Source organism: Corvus brachyrhynchos, unplaced genomic scaffold (genome assembly GCF_000691975.1).
Source record: "Corvus brachyrhynchos isolate BGI_N302 unplaced genomic scaffold, ASM69197v1 scaffold99, whole genome shotgun sequence".
NCBI classification, from domain to species: Eukaryota; Metazoa; Chordata; class Aves; order Passeriformes; family Corvidae; genus Corvus; species Corvus brachyrhynchos.
This window is the reverse complement of record NW_008239778.1, coordinates 310,387-326,480: the sequence shown is the minus strand read 5'-3', so window position 1 is coordinate 326,480 and position 16,094 is coordinate 310,387. Positions and strand designations below refer to the sequence as shown.

General features: G+C 58.7%; 1 protein-coding gene across 2 annotated transcripts in view; it reads right to left on the bottom strand.

Annotated features, from left to right (window-relative positions):
* The window catches only part of SMG6 (SMG6, nonsense mediated mRNA decay factor), a 107,505-nt gene that overhangs the window by 4,458 nt on the left and 86,953 nt on the right, over nucleotides 1-16,094 (bottom strand). Inside the window, exons 14-16 of one of the 2 annotated variants that reach the window (XM_017742972.1) lie at nucleotides 12,091-12,267; nucleotides 8,985-9,134; nucleotides 1,929-2,082 (exon numbers count right to left, since the gene is read on the bottom strand). In XM_017742972.1, coding sequence (XP_017598461.1) covers nucleotides 1,929-2,082; nucleotides 8,985-9,134; nucleotides 12,091-12,267 — 481 coding nt within the window. The remainder of the gene's footprint in view (nucleotides 1-1,928; nucleotides 2,083-8,984; nucleotides 9,135-12,090; nucleotides 12,268-16,094) is intronic. The other variant, XM_008640327.2, reaches the window with a different exon arrangement.

The following is a 16,094-nucleotide window of genomic DNA, read 5'->3' as shown; positions in this document are numbered from 1 at the left end:
GATTCTTCTTGCTACCGACCTGATGCTGCCATTTCCACACAATGCACGGCTGGGCCCGGGGTGGGGGGAGCCGTGCAAGAACGGAACATCAAACAGGAAAAGCTGGTATTCCCTCCCGAAATCCGCCTTCCTGCTTCCAAGCTAAACAGGCTTCAAAGGGGAGGCTTGGTTGTGCTTCTGCACCAGGCCTGGCTTCTCCATGGCGGGGTCAGGCTTAAGGAGCACGGAGCAGGTTAAAGAGCAAGAGAAACAAACCCAACGAGAAGCCAAGCGCTTAACCCCTTGCTGCATCCCCAGGAAGAGCAGGGAGCAGTGCCGGGGGAAGGGCATCGTGCCATTCTCCAGTCTGCCCATGGGACATGGCACCAAGGCCTCTGTCCCCAGCAGCCACAGGCCCAGGGGATGGCTTCCTCCTGCCCACACGGATGGCTGTCCTGGGGAATGAGGGGGAATGTCACCAACATCTGGTGTGGACAGGGAGTTGTTGGCTTTGGGGTGCTTTTGGGAGGCTCGTGACAGCAGTGGAAGACAAGTTACTCTGTCCCCATATGATGAGGCAGCAGGACAGGAGGGCACTGAAGGTGCTGTGGCAGGGCAGGCCAGGCTCCTTTTGCAGGTTAAGGGCAGCAGCATCTTGGACAGGGACAGGACCAGAGTTTCCAGCTCTCCTGCTGCCCCTGGCTGGGCTTTGATGAAGAAGCCTCACAGCAACCACCGGAGTGCACCAAGAGGCAAAGCCATGGCTCCAGGGCAGGTCCCAGCTCTCCCAGGTGTTAACATCCTCCACAGCCCCCAGGGCTTCCCAGGCTCTGCTGGTGCTGCCGGCTGCCTTCCCTTGGCTTCTGCAGTGCCAAACCACGGAGCAACTTGGCAGCTCCTGTGCTGAGCTGGGCAGGCATCCAACCCTGCTCTCCCCACCCAGGGGTGCCATCCCAGCCCCAGGAATCCCTCCTGAGCTGGGCTGCTCACCCTGAGGGGAAGGGCAGCAGCTGGATGTTGGCTCTGGGGCAGGCAGAGCTCTCTGCTGGGACACCCAGGAGTTGAGAAGGAACCCCCACAATGGCTCAGAGGGGAGCACCCTGAATTCCACGGGGTGCACCTGTGCCACCTCCCTGCCTGGACACCGGAGATGCCTACGGGACACAGCTGCTCCTGTGGATGGGAGCTGTGGATGGGATGTGGGCTCTGCAAGGCTCAGCCCCACTCCTGCCCCATCGTCTCCTGCTGCCCTCGAGGATCCTGTGAGTGCCAGGCTGGCACCGGGACGTGCCAGGCGCCGGAGTGCCACTGGCTGGAGGAGCGGCACCTCCGGCCCGGAGCGTGATCAAACACTCAGAGCAAAGGCATCGAACCAAATCCTGCCGCCACCCCGGGAGACCACCCAGCAGCACAGCCGTTATCTGCCAGGGTGAGTGTTTACCAATAACGGGAACCAGCTTGCTGTTTTACTGCGAGCTTTATAAGGATAAAAAGAAGGGCTGGGCTTGAGCAGCTCCGAGATGCTGGGACACAGGCCGGCCATTTGCTCAGCCTGCCTAAGCCCCAGCTCAGCTGGGATAAGCTATCTGCTCTGATTGTTTAACAATTCCTCCTCCTTGCTCCCTTGGAAATCCCCTCCAAATCCCGTTTAACACCCATCTGCTTTCTCCTGGCCCCTGGTACCCCCAAATGCACCGGGAGAAGTTTGCTGAGTGCTGTGGGCAGAGGGCTGGCAGGGAGGGAGCAGGGTGACAGGGGCTGAAGGAATGCCAGCAACGACTGGGATGAGACAGGGCAGGATGAAGTCCAGTCCCACGGCATGAGCTGACCAGCTCCAGACCACACAGGCACTGCGGGCACGTGGGGCATGGAGAGAGGGAGCCAGACTGGAGGGACAGACCACACTGGGGGAGAGGGGAAGCCCCCACCGCAGCACTGGCCCTACTCACCGATCAGGGGCACCACCAGGATGAACTTCCTGCAGTCCAGCAGCGTGACCAAACTGCCGAGGTGGTCGATGAAACCATTGGTGTCTGGGACCAGAAAGACAGGTCTGATCTCCAGCTCCATCTGCCTCATTTGGCTCTGGTCTTTCAGCACGGCCTGGAGGAGAAGGAAGGACACATGGTGAGTAAGGAGGATGTCAGTCCTATGACCTGTGGGACTGAGAGCAGAAGATAAGCCTGGCTGGCACGTACAAATCCATGTGAAGGAGACTGGGAGGAGGCTGCATCCATCCCACCTGCACACCCCAAACGTCAGCTCTTGCAGGCCCACATTACACATGTGAGCAGGATGGCAAAAGCCCCCAAGAAAGCACTCTCCTGGAAAAACAGCTCTGTCCAGGCTCTGGGAGAACTGAAAACGGAGGTATTTTGGGAATTGCCCTATTTGTGGGACTGGCAGTTGCCAGGATCATCTGCACCAGTGCCAAGAGGGAGGGAGGACAGGGGTTCTGGGGCTTCACATGGAAACAGGTCAAGGTGAAAACAGACAAAACAAACCAGTTTGGGATGCATAAGTCCTGCCAACAGCCTCCTAACACAGGGACCCCAAGCAGGCAGCCAGAGGTCTGTGGGGCAGGGATCCTTGGCTGAGTATCTCCCTCACTGTCCTACCACCTCCTGCACATGCCTTGCCTTTTCCTACTCCATCCAGCTGGGAAACCAGGTGGGTTCCAGCCCTGAAAACTCACAGTACTGTCCGTGGTCGAGCCCTTCACACCCACAGAGACCAGAGATGCTCACACTCACAGGGGGAGGGTCTGCTGGGGCTCGCTGGATGCCCTCTGGGCTGCACCTGGACCTCTGGCCAATGCAAGTTGCCAAAATGGGACGCCAGAGCTCACGTATGACTTTCGAGGCTCTCGAAGGACTTGGGCTCTTTAGTAAGTCACAGGCTTAAAAAACTCAGGATGCTATTCTAGTGCTTCCTCTGCTTAAAAATAGCTTCCCTGGACTCGCTGATGTTTGTTGCCTCTAATAGGAACCGGTCACCCATGGAGCACAGCAGAGCTGCTGAGGAACACAGCCACCATGCAAACCCTTCTGAGACCGGGCTCGGACCCACCAGATGTGTCCTGGGCACACGTGGTGACCACTGACCCTCTCCTGCCCAATGTTATGGGAAGCTCCCCCTGCCCACGGTGAGGATCCCAACCCTCCCTCAGTCATGCCGAACCCTCGGAGGCGCCCTAGAACAACGAGCTGCATGGGCCAGGAGTGGCCATGGAAAGAAGTGGTTTTTAATTCATTTCCAAGTGTTGTCATCTGGCTTTAAATCAAGGCAGCTTGATGCTGCCACCTCCCACAAGTGTCTCCAGGCAAGGCAGCAACCAGAACCTCACCACGTGCCTCCCACCCTCCTTCTGGCAGTGCTGGTCCTGGGGACGTGGCTGCCACAGACCCTGAGGGGTGACAGGCAGAGCAGGGAGCATGCCAGGTCCTGTCTGCCGCATGCCAGCATGAGGACATGCCTTCCCCATCACACAGGGGACACACCAGTGTCCCCAGGCTGAAGCTCTGTATCAGCCACGTGCTAGATGCCATCCCTGCCTGTGCTCTGCCCTGGCACTCACTGGCGGCACAGGAAGAGCCACAGCCAGGGACAACATGGAATCAGTTCCAGCGTGGAGCTGCTGCTGCCTCCTCACCACGAGGAGAACAGCAGGTGGGGTGTCTCCACAGGATTTTGGGGTACGACAGGAGCTGCTCGTCCCTGGGAGGCACCAGACCTGGCTCCACCTGCCTTAGGGAGATGGAGAAGGGCCCCATCGACCAATACAGAGACCCAGAGAGTGGCAAGTCCCTTGTGTGGTGGCCAAAGAGGTCAATGGCCCTGAAGTTGCAGGAAGTGGGGGTGAAACCACGCAGTCTCCACTGAACAGTGACAGTCCTATGTGAACACAAGCTGGTGGCAGGAGGGGACCCCCATCTGCACCCCAATACGGTTCCTGAGCCTGTGACTCACCCCAGCCCGTGCAGGTGACCTCAGGAGTGTGAGCAGGCTGCTCTGGCCAGGGGGCATGGGGGTGACGGTGGGGAGGGCAGTACCCTCGTGGGTGGCATTTGCCCCGGCAGCTCTCGCAGCTGTACCCGGCCGATTCCTGGCAGCCGCCAGCAATGCCTGTGCCGGCCGTCACGTCCCATTCCGCTCGCCAGGCCGCCCGGTGAGAGAAGGACACAGGATGCGCCGGGAGTGAAAGAGCGAGGTCGGCGGGGAGCGTGCCAAGTCCCCGCGCACAGCTCCGGGCTGCTCGGGGAGCCAGAGGGAAACTCGCCTTTGCAGAGTTCAGAGGCCGGCAGCGAGATTTATTTTTGTTTGTGTGAGTAAAAGGCTGCAGAAGCCTCCGGCCAAGGGGTTTGGGGGAGAGAGGAGTGGCCTGTGATTCATGCGGACGCTGGCTGGCCCCACGCCAGAGATGAAAGGGAGCCCATGTGCAGCAGAACCGGGGAGGCCAGTTCTGCCTTAACCCTTCTGCCGGTCCGTGAGGCACGGTCCCGTGGGGAGGAAGGGGAGCATGGGGGTATGAATCGGGATGCCCACGTCTGGGACCTGGGTTCTGTGCTGCCAGGGCTGCCAGAAACCAGCTGCTGGTCCCACCATGCCTCAGTTTCCCTAAAACGAGGACAGGGAGATGGTGGCCTGTGTGTCCTGCTGGGAGGTGGGGTCTGGAAATCACCCTGGGGAGCGCAGGGTGGATAGAACAGCGGGGGTACAGCCTCTCCCTGGCCCAAGTGTTTTGGGAGAGCCGGATTTTAGCTTCGGCTTATTTGGGTTAAACAAATAGGCTCGGATTGGCTCAACTCAGTGGCAGGGTGACCCCACAGTGCTGGACATGGCAGGGGACCTCTGAGGCCGGGGGCTCCTTGCCCTTCCCTGGGCTGCCAGCTCCGCCCCCTCGCCTCCTGCACCCGCACACTGCGGTGTCAGCGCTGCTCCCACCCGCCGCCCCCTGCCCATCCCGCTGCTCCGGCCACGGGGGCTTCTCCCAGGAGCTGGGCCGGAGCCGGAGGTGGCTCCCCCGGCTGCCCCAGCTGGTGGCAGCACTGAGATCAGACACTCCTGCACACACGGTCCCAAATTCCCAGCTCATCCATCAGCTGGGATCACCTGGGGAATTCCCCGGAAGTCGATGCCCGAGTGAGGGCTTCCAGCGTGGGCAAGGCAGGGGTCCCCCAAAAGCCAGGACTTTGTGCAGAGCGGCAGGGGAGCATACTGAGGGTCTCCGCCACCAGCCCAGAATAGGAGAGGGCTCCACGCGGACCCTGGAGCTCCGCACACGGACCCCAGAGCTCCTCTGCCCGTGGTGCCAGGATGGCAGAGAGGCCGAAGAGAAAACTGCCCCGCTGCCTTCGGGACAGGTCACACGGGGTCACGCCGCTCCGCCAGGACGGAAGGGCCACCACCATCCTGCCACCACCTCTCTCCTGCCACCACCCGCTCCCAAAGCCGGCGCCGCTGCCCCTTCCAGCCCCGAGCGCTCCGCGGGGATCGCATTTTCCAGGGCCCAGAACAATTCCTCCTCCAGCCTCTCTGCTCCAGGGCTTCCTCCTCCCAAGGTTCGTCCCCAGCGTCTTCCTCGGGAGTAAACGTGCCCCGTGCCTGGTAGCACACCGGGGCCGCCGCCGTGGCGGAGCCGCCGTGGGTGGGTGTGCGCCTTCCGCAGGCAGCAGGCACCGGCTCCCAGGCAGGTGCTGAGCCGGCCGCGTGTGCGCCCGCGGCATTGTTCCTGCGGGGAGGGAGAGCGTGAATGGGACACGGCTAAATTTAGCCACTTACTCACACTACCGCCACAAAGGAGCGGCTGCATCTTAAGGGGGCGGCCGTTCCGTGGGCTCAGAAGGGACAGGAGAGCGGCTATTTTGGGAAGACATGTCATAATTGGCCGCCCCGGTTGAGCTGCTTCTGTAATGCTGAGCAAAACAATAGCAGCATCCAGAGGAAGAGCCTGTTATGTTTCAGGTGGGATGTTTTCAACCGGTCAGGAAACTCGACCGCTCCCAGCGCACGGCGGCAGCACAAAGGACAGGGGACGCTGAACAGCATGGACCAAGGGCTGGCCAAGCAGCAGGACATGCTGTGGGCTGGGGACAGCCCTGAGTGAGTGTGCTGCCTGCCCCAGCAATGCCGCTGCCACCTCTTCTTGTCCACCTGCCTGCCTGACCTCTCCTCCCTCCGAACACCTGGGCAGCATGCAGAGATGTGCCTGGTCTTTCACCTGGTCCTGATGCATCACTGCTGTCACCAGCTGTCACCAGCTCTGTCCCAGTGTGGGCATGTGGTGAGGGCAGTGGCAGGCTGGCAGTGGAGCCAGGGAGCTGCTCTGCATCTAGAGCTGCCCAGGGACACAAGAGACCTGACCCTGCTCTCATCTATCTTTCAGAGTAATGGTTTTGGAGTCTGTGCTCACGTGGGGAAATGGAGCTGAGCTGAGCTCTCTCTAAAGCTGGTGCTGGCCGAGGGCCACCCCGTTTGCCATTTATCCTGCCAGGACCTGTGCTACCCCAGCAGCTCAAGCCACAGTCCTGTACACAGCCAGGACAGGCACAGGGACCTAAGGAGAGCAGTGAAGCTCAAATTCCCCTCAAGGTGTCAATCAACAGCAGAGCTGGGCTGCCAGAGACTGGGGAGCAGGGCAAAGGCAGGAAAATCTGCAGGGCAGAAAGCAGTGACTTTACCCATGAGAGGCACAACTCTGCAAGTCCCAGGTGAGGCCGGGACGCTGCACTCTCCTTGGGCACAGAAAGAAACCAGATAGCCAAGGCTTTGTCCTGCACCCCGGGGCACTGCACACACCATCACAGATTCTACAGGAGGCAGCCACAGAGCCTGAACCCAAGTTCTACTGCTGTGTGGGGAGCTGAGTCCTGTGTGCTGAGACAGGAGCCGCATCTGCCGGACTTGGATGGAGCTCTGGCGTGTCCCCAGAAAAATGAAAGGATGACTTGGAGAGCAGCTGACACTCCCTAGGTGGGCAGTGAATGAGAGGCTGTAACAGGGAAGGGAAAAGATCCCCAGCTCCCATGAAACACTAAATCAGCTGGGAAGAGCAGAAAGGTCAAGGATCACAGGTTATGAGGGAAAGTGGAGGGGGTGGATGCTGAGCTGGCTCCAACCTGGCCTCCCCTGGCAGCGTTTTCCACTCGAGCTCCTCCACCGCTCCAGCTGCATGGTCAGTACCCAGGCAGGGAGAGCACTGGGGCAAGCACACATGTTCTGCTCCAGGCCATTCCCAGCCAGCTACGGCCTGGATGACTTTACCGAAACCCCAAGGACTTCTCCTCCACCCCGCGCCTTCAGACTCCAACTGCACCTCAGCTCTCAGCTGTGCAGCCCCTGAAGCTGCCCACACCCTCATTTTGACCTCGCTCTGCCTGCGAGCATCGGCCCCAGCACGGCCGGGGAGGAAGGGAGGAGCAGGCCGGGGGGAGAAAGCCCCTGACAACATCAGGCAGCCCCCACTCTCCCCGCAGAATGGGCAGCGGCCATCCCGGGGGGCCCCGCTGCAGCTGCGCCGCTCGCCGGGATCTGCTGCGCGCTGCCCTCCCCGAACATGTGCAGTTCCTGTTTGCTGTGTCTGTACAAGGCAGTGGGAAGTGGGGAATTTACTTACACCTCCCGCTTAACAACCATGGGAGGCTGGAAGGCTTCAGGCCGCTTTAATTTACAGCCCATCTCTCCAATCTCTCACTCGTTTGGTTGCTGCTTTCTTCCTCCTTGTATTAACGTGACCCAGGTACCTGCCAACAATAATGGACTCGCTTGCGGGGGCGGCCCCTCCCTCCCGGCACACAAACTTCTACCTTCGCCTTGATATGAATTGCTCTGAATTCAAATGAAAAAAAAAAAAGAAAAAAAGAGACAAAAAAAAGAAAAAAAAAAAAAGAAAAGAAAAAAAAGGAGAAAAAAGGTGAAATCTGAAAAGGTTGGGGTGGGTTTGGAAAAGCGAAGCGCAGTGGTTCTGGGCCCGGCGCCAGTAGCCCGAGGGTACACATGTGCAGGCTCTCCCAGTAGGGCCTTCAGCAGCCCTGTTTTACAACCACCTCGGCACACACTGCAGAGTTCACGCATATGGCCAGACAGATGTGTCTGGCTTACGTTCAAGGCTGGAAAATGAAGAATTATGGAAGTGAAGGGCCCTGGGCATTAGAGAGGGCGGAGGTGAGGGGGAGGGGAGCCAGGGAGAATTTTTCCTCTGCTGAGAAATCCTCATCTGGGCTGCGAGGCTGGAGGAAGAGGGGTTGCGAGTGAGGAGGCAGCCAACAGCCATCCATGCATGTGAGATTGCTCTTAAAGCAACAGGGTGCATCGCCAGGCGTCTGCTCCCAGTCCAACCAGTTTACTTCACCAGCTCCCACTGGGAAACACGCTCACATCAGGCCAGGGCCAGGCCAGGATCACCTGCATCCCGTCTGTTTGTCCCCATAACGATGGCAACGTTCTGGCTGCAGCAGCCCTTCGCAGACTATTTTTCCGCCGCTGGCTCCTGCGTGAACTCTGCCGTTCACGTCCCACCCTCTCCCTGTCTGCCTGTGCCCCGCTGCACAGGAAGGCTGATTTCTCACCACATCTCGCTGTCACAGAGCCTCTGCCCTGGGTGGGGGCACAGCTCACTGGCACACACACAGGAGCCGCTGCCCTGGGGCACAGCTCACTGCCTGGCACACACAGCGCTACAGCCAGCAGCTAAAGCACTGCCCTGCCACTCCTGGGTGTGCTGGCAGCTCCACAGGGAAGCTGTGTCTGGCTTCAAGAGGGTCCCCAAAACATTCATTTCAAGGCCTTGGAGGGCAGATCTTGCCCAGGGGGGGACAGCAAAACAGATTTGGACCTTCCAAAGGGCCAAAGCTGAGCTTGCTGCTGGGTTTCACAGAGGCAGCACGTGGCATTACACCCAGGAAGGTCAAGATGCTATGGGACAGACATCCCAAGAGGCCATTGAAGCATGATAGGAAAACAGCTGTGCACCACTGGCACAGTGAGGTGGGATCAGCTCATCCTACCTGAATCTTGTCTTGACGGCGCTGCTGCTCAGCGACTTTCCTGGCCAGCGCTTGCTTTTTGGCTCTGAGCTCCTTGATGTCCATCTCTCCTCCACTGCCTTCAGTCTCAGAGTCATCTTCAAAGGCCTCAATCCTCACATCATCCTCCTTCTTCCAGGAAATGCAGAAAGAGAGAAAAACAGAAGGGCAATCATTGTAAGGGATGCTGGCGGCAGGGATCGTTCTCGTTCTGCTCTCCCTTTTCCAGCAGATAAATCCCTGTCAGGCACAGTCCATCACCCCTTGCTGACGGGTGACTATGTCTAAACATCCAAAAGAAGCCAAATTAATAGTAAACATTCAGGAAATGACAAGGTGAGACAGGAGGTAACAGGGCAGGAAAGGCAGCGACCAGGCAGGGCAGGGGCAGCCCAGCTTAATGCTCTGTTCTAAAATCACACCCTCTTCCTCACCTTGGAAAACTCTTCCCACAGCCTTGGGTGAGTCACTGATGTTTTATAGCCTCCAGTTCTGTGAAATCATGGTATTTCCCTGTCTCTCTGCTTTGCCTGGCTGTTCAGGCTGCACATCCCTGTTCAGGCTGCTTCTTCCCACCTCCCTGCACCAGGGCTGTATGAGGCTCCTCTAACACTGCCGCCTCATCCCACAGGGCACAAAGGCTGCTCATCCTGACAAGGAACCTCAGACTCATGAACTCAGGTGCCCTTCTCCATTTTGATCTCTTGAGTAGGCCAGAGAGATTCCTGCACCCACCCCAAAACTTCCAGCTGCTCTGGAACAGATGTTTCAGAAGGAGATGCTCAAAATCTTGATTTTAAAGCTCCACGTGACGGAGCATCCACTGTGTCTCAAGGTCGCACATTTCAACAGTTAATGACTTCCTCTGTTAACATTTCCACCCTACTTCTAGTCAGCCTTTGCCACGCTCCTGCTGTCCAGGAACCTTGTCTTTGATGAAGTCAATCAATGATGAAGTCTCCAACCTCCTGCCCACACGAGCACAATCTGGACCATACTGTATCTTCTTCCTCTCCTAGAGACCCTTCCCTGGAGTTCCCCACCAGTTCTGCAGACCCTTCCCAGTACGCCTGCACTGCCTGGACACCCCAGAAGGAGCCATGCTGTTCTTCCCTTAGGTGGAGGCTACACTGGCCTGTCCCCACGTGCCCAAATCTCTGGGATACAGGAGGGTGGGAGGTGGTGGCTGGTGTCCAATTGGGCATCACTCACAGCCAAGTTCTGCCCAAGCTTTGCTGCTCTCCCCAGTCACTCCACACCCAAAGGGGAGCCCACAAGTCCCTGCTCCTCAACACATGTCCCACATGTGCTGCCCAGGAGCCCAGCTCTCCACTGCTGCCTGCAGACCCCTCATCTCATACAGCAAACCTTGCTCTGCTCCCCAGTGATCGTGGGTGGCCTTCCCAAGCCATGCCACTATCCATCCTCCCTTCTCTGCACAAAATCCAAGGGTTGTGATGGGGCTGGGAAGAGTTCCTAGATGGCACCTGGCCAGAAAGACCTGCTCTGAGCCCCTGGAGGGCTGCAGGAGACAGATCCTGCACAGAGGGGTAAGAGCAGGGCTACACTCCCTGCCCTGTGCAGGCTGCCACAACACATGTCAGCAGAAGGGACTTGTGGTCTTAATTTAGAACAACCCCAGCACTGCACAGTCGTGCACTCGATCATTTCACCCAGACCGCGCGCCCGCCTGGCCACAGAACCACCTTCTCTTCTCTCCTTGTGACCTTTCAGCCATGGGAACAAGGAAGATGGGAGCCCTCAGGCTCACTTCCCTCTGCCTGGACCACAGGGGATGGGGGGATGCTGCCAGAGGGAGAGTGTCACACCAGGGCCTCTGAGAAAAGCCTCTGTCTGCTGCAGATCTGCTGTGGTGGGTCAGGACCTGCTTGCCCACAGTGGTGGTGGTCACTCTGGTGAGCTGGAAGCTCTCTTGAGATCAGAGCCCAAGAGGGAAGCTCCTGGGTTGCACAACGAGCTCATGGAGAGATTCCCACAGCTGAGCAGAGGCTGTAGGGACAGGGCAGGAGGGAGCTATCCTTGTGCTGTGCTTGATCACAGCAGCAATTGGAGGGGCTGGCCCAACAAAAGGACCCTTCTGGAGAACAGGATCATCCCCGTCATGACACTGGAAAGAACCTAAACATCCCCCCATATCCCACATGCCAGCTTGAAAACCTCCAGCACAGACAAAGATCCAGGTCCCCCACCTTACAGAGACAACTCCTGCTGCCTGGGGATTTGCTGTCCTCTGCTCAGCTGGGACAAGGAGGGTGCTGAGTACAGTGCTGCTCTGGGCTTCTCTGACTTTCAGTTCCCATGGGACAGAGACAAGGTGCTGTCCCTGCACAAGGGTGATACCCCTCTGGCTCTGAGTGCTCAGCCCCAGCACAGGAAGGGGAGCCAGAGCGAGCCTGGGCAGCACCAGGCCACCCAGCTTCCCGTTCCCAACGCCTCTGCTCCTCTCTCCTGTTTCCCTGGCCTTTCCAACTGCAAGATTAAACAGAAGAAAGGAGTCAACCTGCAGAGCGGCTGGCAGGGCCCTTAAACACACACACGGAGCCTGGAGTGAAGCAAGGCCTACAGGAACAAGCAAGGGCAGAAAAACAAGAGTTGAATTCCTTAATCACATCAGGATGTGAGAGGCAGGGGAGGGACGGGGCGCCAATGTCAGCTCTTCCTGTACGTGTGCTGGAGGCTGGAGCTCAGGCCTCCGCCACAACGAGCTCCACCGCTATAAACTTGATCCTGAAGCTGAACCCTGACACCCCCTCGCCCACCTCCTCTCCCGGGGCCGCGGAGCTGCACGTTATTAAAGCTCCCCCCACCCTGGGTATGAAGAAAGCAGCATCTGGAACTCATAGCGGCGCGCGAGATAGAGGCAGGCGGGCTGGGCTGGCAGCAAAGGGCACGAGCGAAGCACACTCGGGAGACAAGGGCTGTGCACCATTTGCCCCCCCCGCCTCCCCCCATAAAATGCACACGCAGCTAGGCCAGCTATAAATAGCGGGAGCTGCAGGGCAGGCAGAGGCTGGGCCCCACAGGGGTGATTCTTCCTTCACCGAGGCGCGCTCTTCCCGCACGGTACCTGATCTTCCAGTTGTTTTCCCTCTTGGCTTCCCATTTCCTTTCCCATGGCGTCTGGGACGGGTGCCACTGACACATATTTTCCACCCTTGAATGCCAGCAAAGGCTCTTCTTGTCCACAAAGGGCTTCCAGGAAATACTTCAGAACTGTGACCCTCTTGCAGTCGGCTGCAATAACCTATGGGGTGAGGACGAGGGGGTTGGGGAGAGGGAAAGGAAAACAAAGTCAGTGCAAAGGGGAGCGGATGAGTAACGACCAGGGAAAAATGTTCGGGATAGAAGGCCCAGTGGGATGCAGGCAGCACCACGGGGATGTGCAGCACGCCTCTCTTCTAAACACGGGTGGAAGGGGTTTGCCTTGCTTTGTAGTCCCCAGGGAAAAGGAAGCAGGCAAAGTCAGGACATTCAGCACCGATCCTGTCTTGCCTGCTGTGTGCACCCCAGGGCTGCAGGACTGCCAGGGACCAGCCAGCCCCATGCCCAGCCCCATCAAATGGGGGAAAATCCTACTGAACCATGAGAGATCAGTGATGTGGCCTAGCCCTCTGTTTCATTTTGGCTTCATTGCTGGATTTGCCCCCCAAAGGCTGTGGAGGGATGCAGGTGTGAGAGTGAGAGGGTGGGGGCATTTGAGAAAAGCTGAGCCCCTCCTCACCTCCAGCCTGACCCCATCCCACAGGCTCATCTCACAGACCAACTGGGGAGCCCCACTGGGGAGGCTGGGAGGGATCTGGCCTGAAGGAAACTCAATAGCTTGGGTAATTATCCAATTTATGAGGCTCTCAAATGGAGTTTCCAGAGCGCGGGAGCCCGGTGCCTCCACAGCCCCGTCCCGCGCGGCACAGCCTCGGCCGGCACCTCCGCCACGCCTGGCCTTGGCTCAGCCCTGGTCCCCTTGCAGCAGGGCTCTGCACCTGCACTGCTCTCCCCTGGTGCCTCCTGCTGACCGGTGCCACCCCCAGGGACCTGCAGATTTATAGGCAGAAAGTCAACGAACGAGACTAAAAGCACTACACACTACAGACACAAAACCTGTGCTGATGCCCGAGCTTCTCCTGCTTTGCTGTGCACGTAGACCAAAGCAGTCTCAGACACCTCCATCCCAAAAGGGTCTCTGCAGGCTCCCAGGACCGGGATTCTGAAGCTGGAGAGAGGGTCAGTGCCCCACAGCCAGGGACACACACCATGTGATGGCAGGCCCGGTCCCGGTGTGGTGGACACCAGCTTGTCCCCAGTGGGGCTGTGCCTCGGTGAGCCAGGGCTGGCAGCGGCACCAGCCCCGCTGCACCAGGCTGCCGTGAGAGGAAACTTCTGCTCTTCCACAGCACTGCCAGTTTCCTCTCTGTGGGCTAATTTTAACCACCGTGTCGCTGCAGTGCGTGTCAAAAACCTGACCCTCCTCTGACCTCCAACCTCCCACCCTGGCTACTGCCGGCACGAGGAGCACCCTCGTGCACCCACAGCCGGGGTTGCCTCCGTTTGAAGGTGTCCCCCTGGAATCCTGTGTCTCCCTGTACCTGCGTGGAGGGGGAGGAGAAGCCCTGTCCTCCTCCGTCCTCCTCCGTCCTCCCCGTGGAGGCAGTTGCTGCTGCAGGGAGGTGGTGTGAGCAGGGTGATCACAAGAATTAGTATTTTGAGGAGCAAAAGATTCATAACCACTGATTCTGCACCTATAAAATGTGTCCAATGGGACTGAGGTGAGCAAAGGACAAGGTTACAGCAGCTCAGCAGTTCCAGGAGCTGCTGGGGACCCTCTTTCCCAGGACAGCCCTTTGCTGCTTGTGACACCCAGCCAGGAGCAATCCCTCCAAGTGTCACCACAGGAACATTCCCATCCTCCTGGCTCTCCTTTAGGAACAACTGTGTGCAGAGGAAAGTCCAAAGGAAAGAGAACACGAGCAAAGTGGGAATGGCTGTCATGGGAAACATCCCTCCTGTGAGTTCCTGAGAGCTCTGGGCTGCAGCTGAGGGAAGTGGTGGAAACCTCACCACTGGCTTCACCCCCAGCTCCACAGGCTAATGCCATGGAGACCCAGTCTGACTCACACAGGGTAACTTCTGCCCAGGGTTTTTCCAGTCTGGGTATCTGCAGTTCTCTTGTGCTCAAACAAAGTGCCCACCACCACCAGCCACGTGCCAGGGGATGCCAGGATGTGGCCAACAGCAGCAGCAGCAGGGAAGGGGACACAGGAACTGGCTGTATAGGTGGGGGAGAGATGGGTGCCTCATCCTGACACCATTCCTGAGGGATTTCTCAAGACGCCTCTAGAAATAAAAGCCACATCCATGAGGTTTTCAGGAGGGGCTGGGTGCTGACACAGCTGCAGTGCAGCCATTGCTCCACGAAGGCTTAAATCTGAGCCTCTTGGATCAGGAATGATTGGGCAAAATGCAGAAGAGCTCCCTTCACCCTTGGCTGGGGCTGGGGACAAGGGCAGGTGGGATCACTCCTTCCTCCCCTGAAGAAGAAACCAGTAGGAAACACCAGATTTCCTGCCAAGCCAGCACAGCATATGCTTAAATCCAGCTCATCTGCTGGGGAGAAAAGAGCCCAACCAAAGGCCCATGACATAATGCCACAGCAACTCGTCTCATGAACACATTTTTCCAGCCCACATGAATGAAAAACAGGGAAGGAGCAAATGCTCCGCACATCCCCGTCACGTGCAGCCCTGCTCGGGGAGGACACGGCAGAGCCCCAGGCTGCCGGCAGCCAGGCTGGGAAAGAAGTGACCCGTGACTGGCACCCAGGTCTCTCTCGAGCGGTGGAGAGGGACCTTGCGTGCCACCAAGCAACCCTCTTTGGTCAGAAACTTCCTGTTTCGGAGTGGAAACGCGAGTGGCAGCGCCAGGATAAGCGGGATGGCCGTGGAGGCACTCATGGTGATGCCAGCGGAGCATGGTGAGGACACCAGGAGCTGTGCCTGACCTTCCCGAAGGAATGGGAGTATGAAATGACACGGTGGTGATGTACCGATGATGTGGCAGCAGACACCCCGGCCCCAGCGGGGGATAGAGCCCTTCCCCCTCTGACCGTGCAGCGCGACAGCAGGAACTGAAAGCCTGGCTCCGAGTCACTGCTGGGTATGAAAATGGGCCTGACACGAACACAGCCGCTCTCAAAGGAAAACCGAAACCGAGAATTGCTGAAGTGGTCTGGTGCCCCAGTCCGTGACCCGGGCTCAGTTCCCCAGCGCCACCGCCGAGCCCCTCGCCACCGCGGTGCCTCTCGGGGACACGTGGCTGGGGACCAGGCGTGGGACCGAGCTGGCTTCAGCTGCAGCAGCCCCGACTGCCAGCCTGATCCCATCGGGAATGGAGGGGAGACGTTTCCAATCTCCTGCTCCATCAGACAGGCTCACCACCAGCTCCAGCACCAGCCACCCACTGGGGGCTGGCGGCTGCTTGGCCACGCTGCCGAGGCTCATTAGCCAACTGCTAATTCATGGGTCACACATTAACATACTGATCATTGAGTAAGACACAGCGGGACACACATTAACACGCGCTAACTGCCTGTAGAGACCCACTGGGCTGCACATTAACTGTACCAGCTGTTGTGTTTTCAAAGCCACTCTGCAGTGCCAGTGCCACCACGACCTCACGAGTGTCACCTCCTGCCAGCCGTGAGCGGGGTTCCCCACTCTAACCAGGGGTTCCCAGATCTAATGAAGCTGACTCCCTCTACGGGGCTGTACTTCCCCCACTGATAAAACAGGCAGAATGGAAAAGTTTTCCTGAGCGCTGTGGAGGGCAGAGGACTCCCACACCACATCACCACGTGTCCTCCAGGAGATTTAAGGGGAGGGAAGGGCCTCGCTCCGAGAGCTGAGAGCGCTGTGCCCGAGGGGACACCTGCACCTGGTGCTGGCGGGGTGACACCACCAGAAACCAGCCCCGCTCTCGCTTTGGGTCAGAGGAGCGCCCGGAGCCGGGGGGGCCGCGCCTCTGCCCCCGGGCCGGCCCCGCTGCTCGCAGGCGGCTCTCCTGCAGCCCCGCAAACCG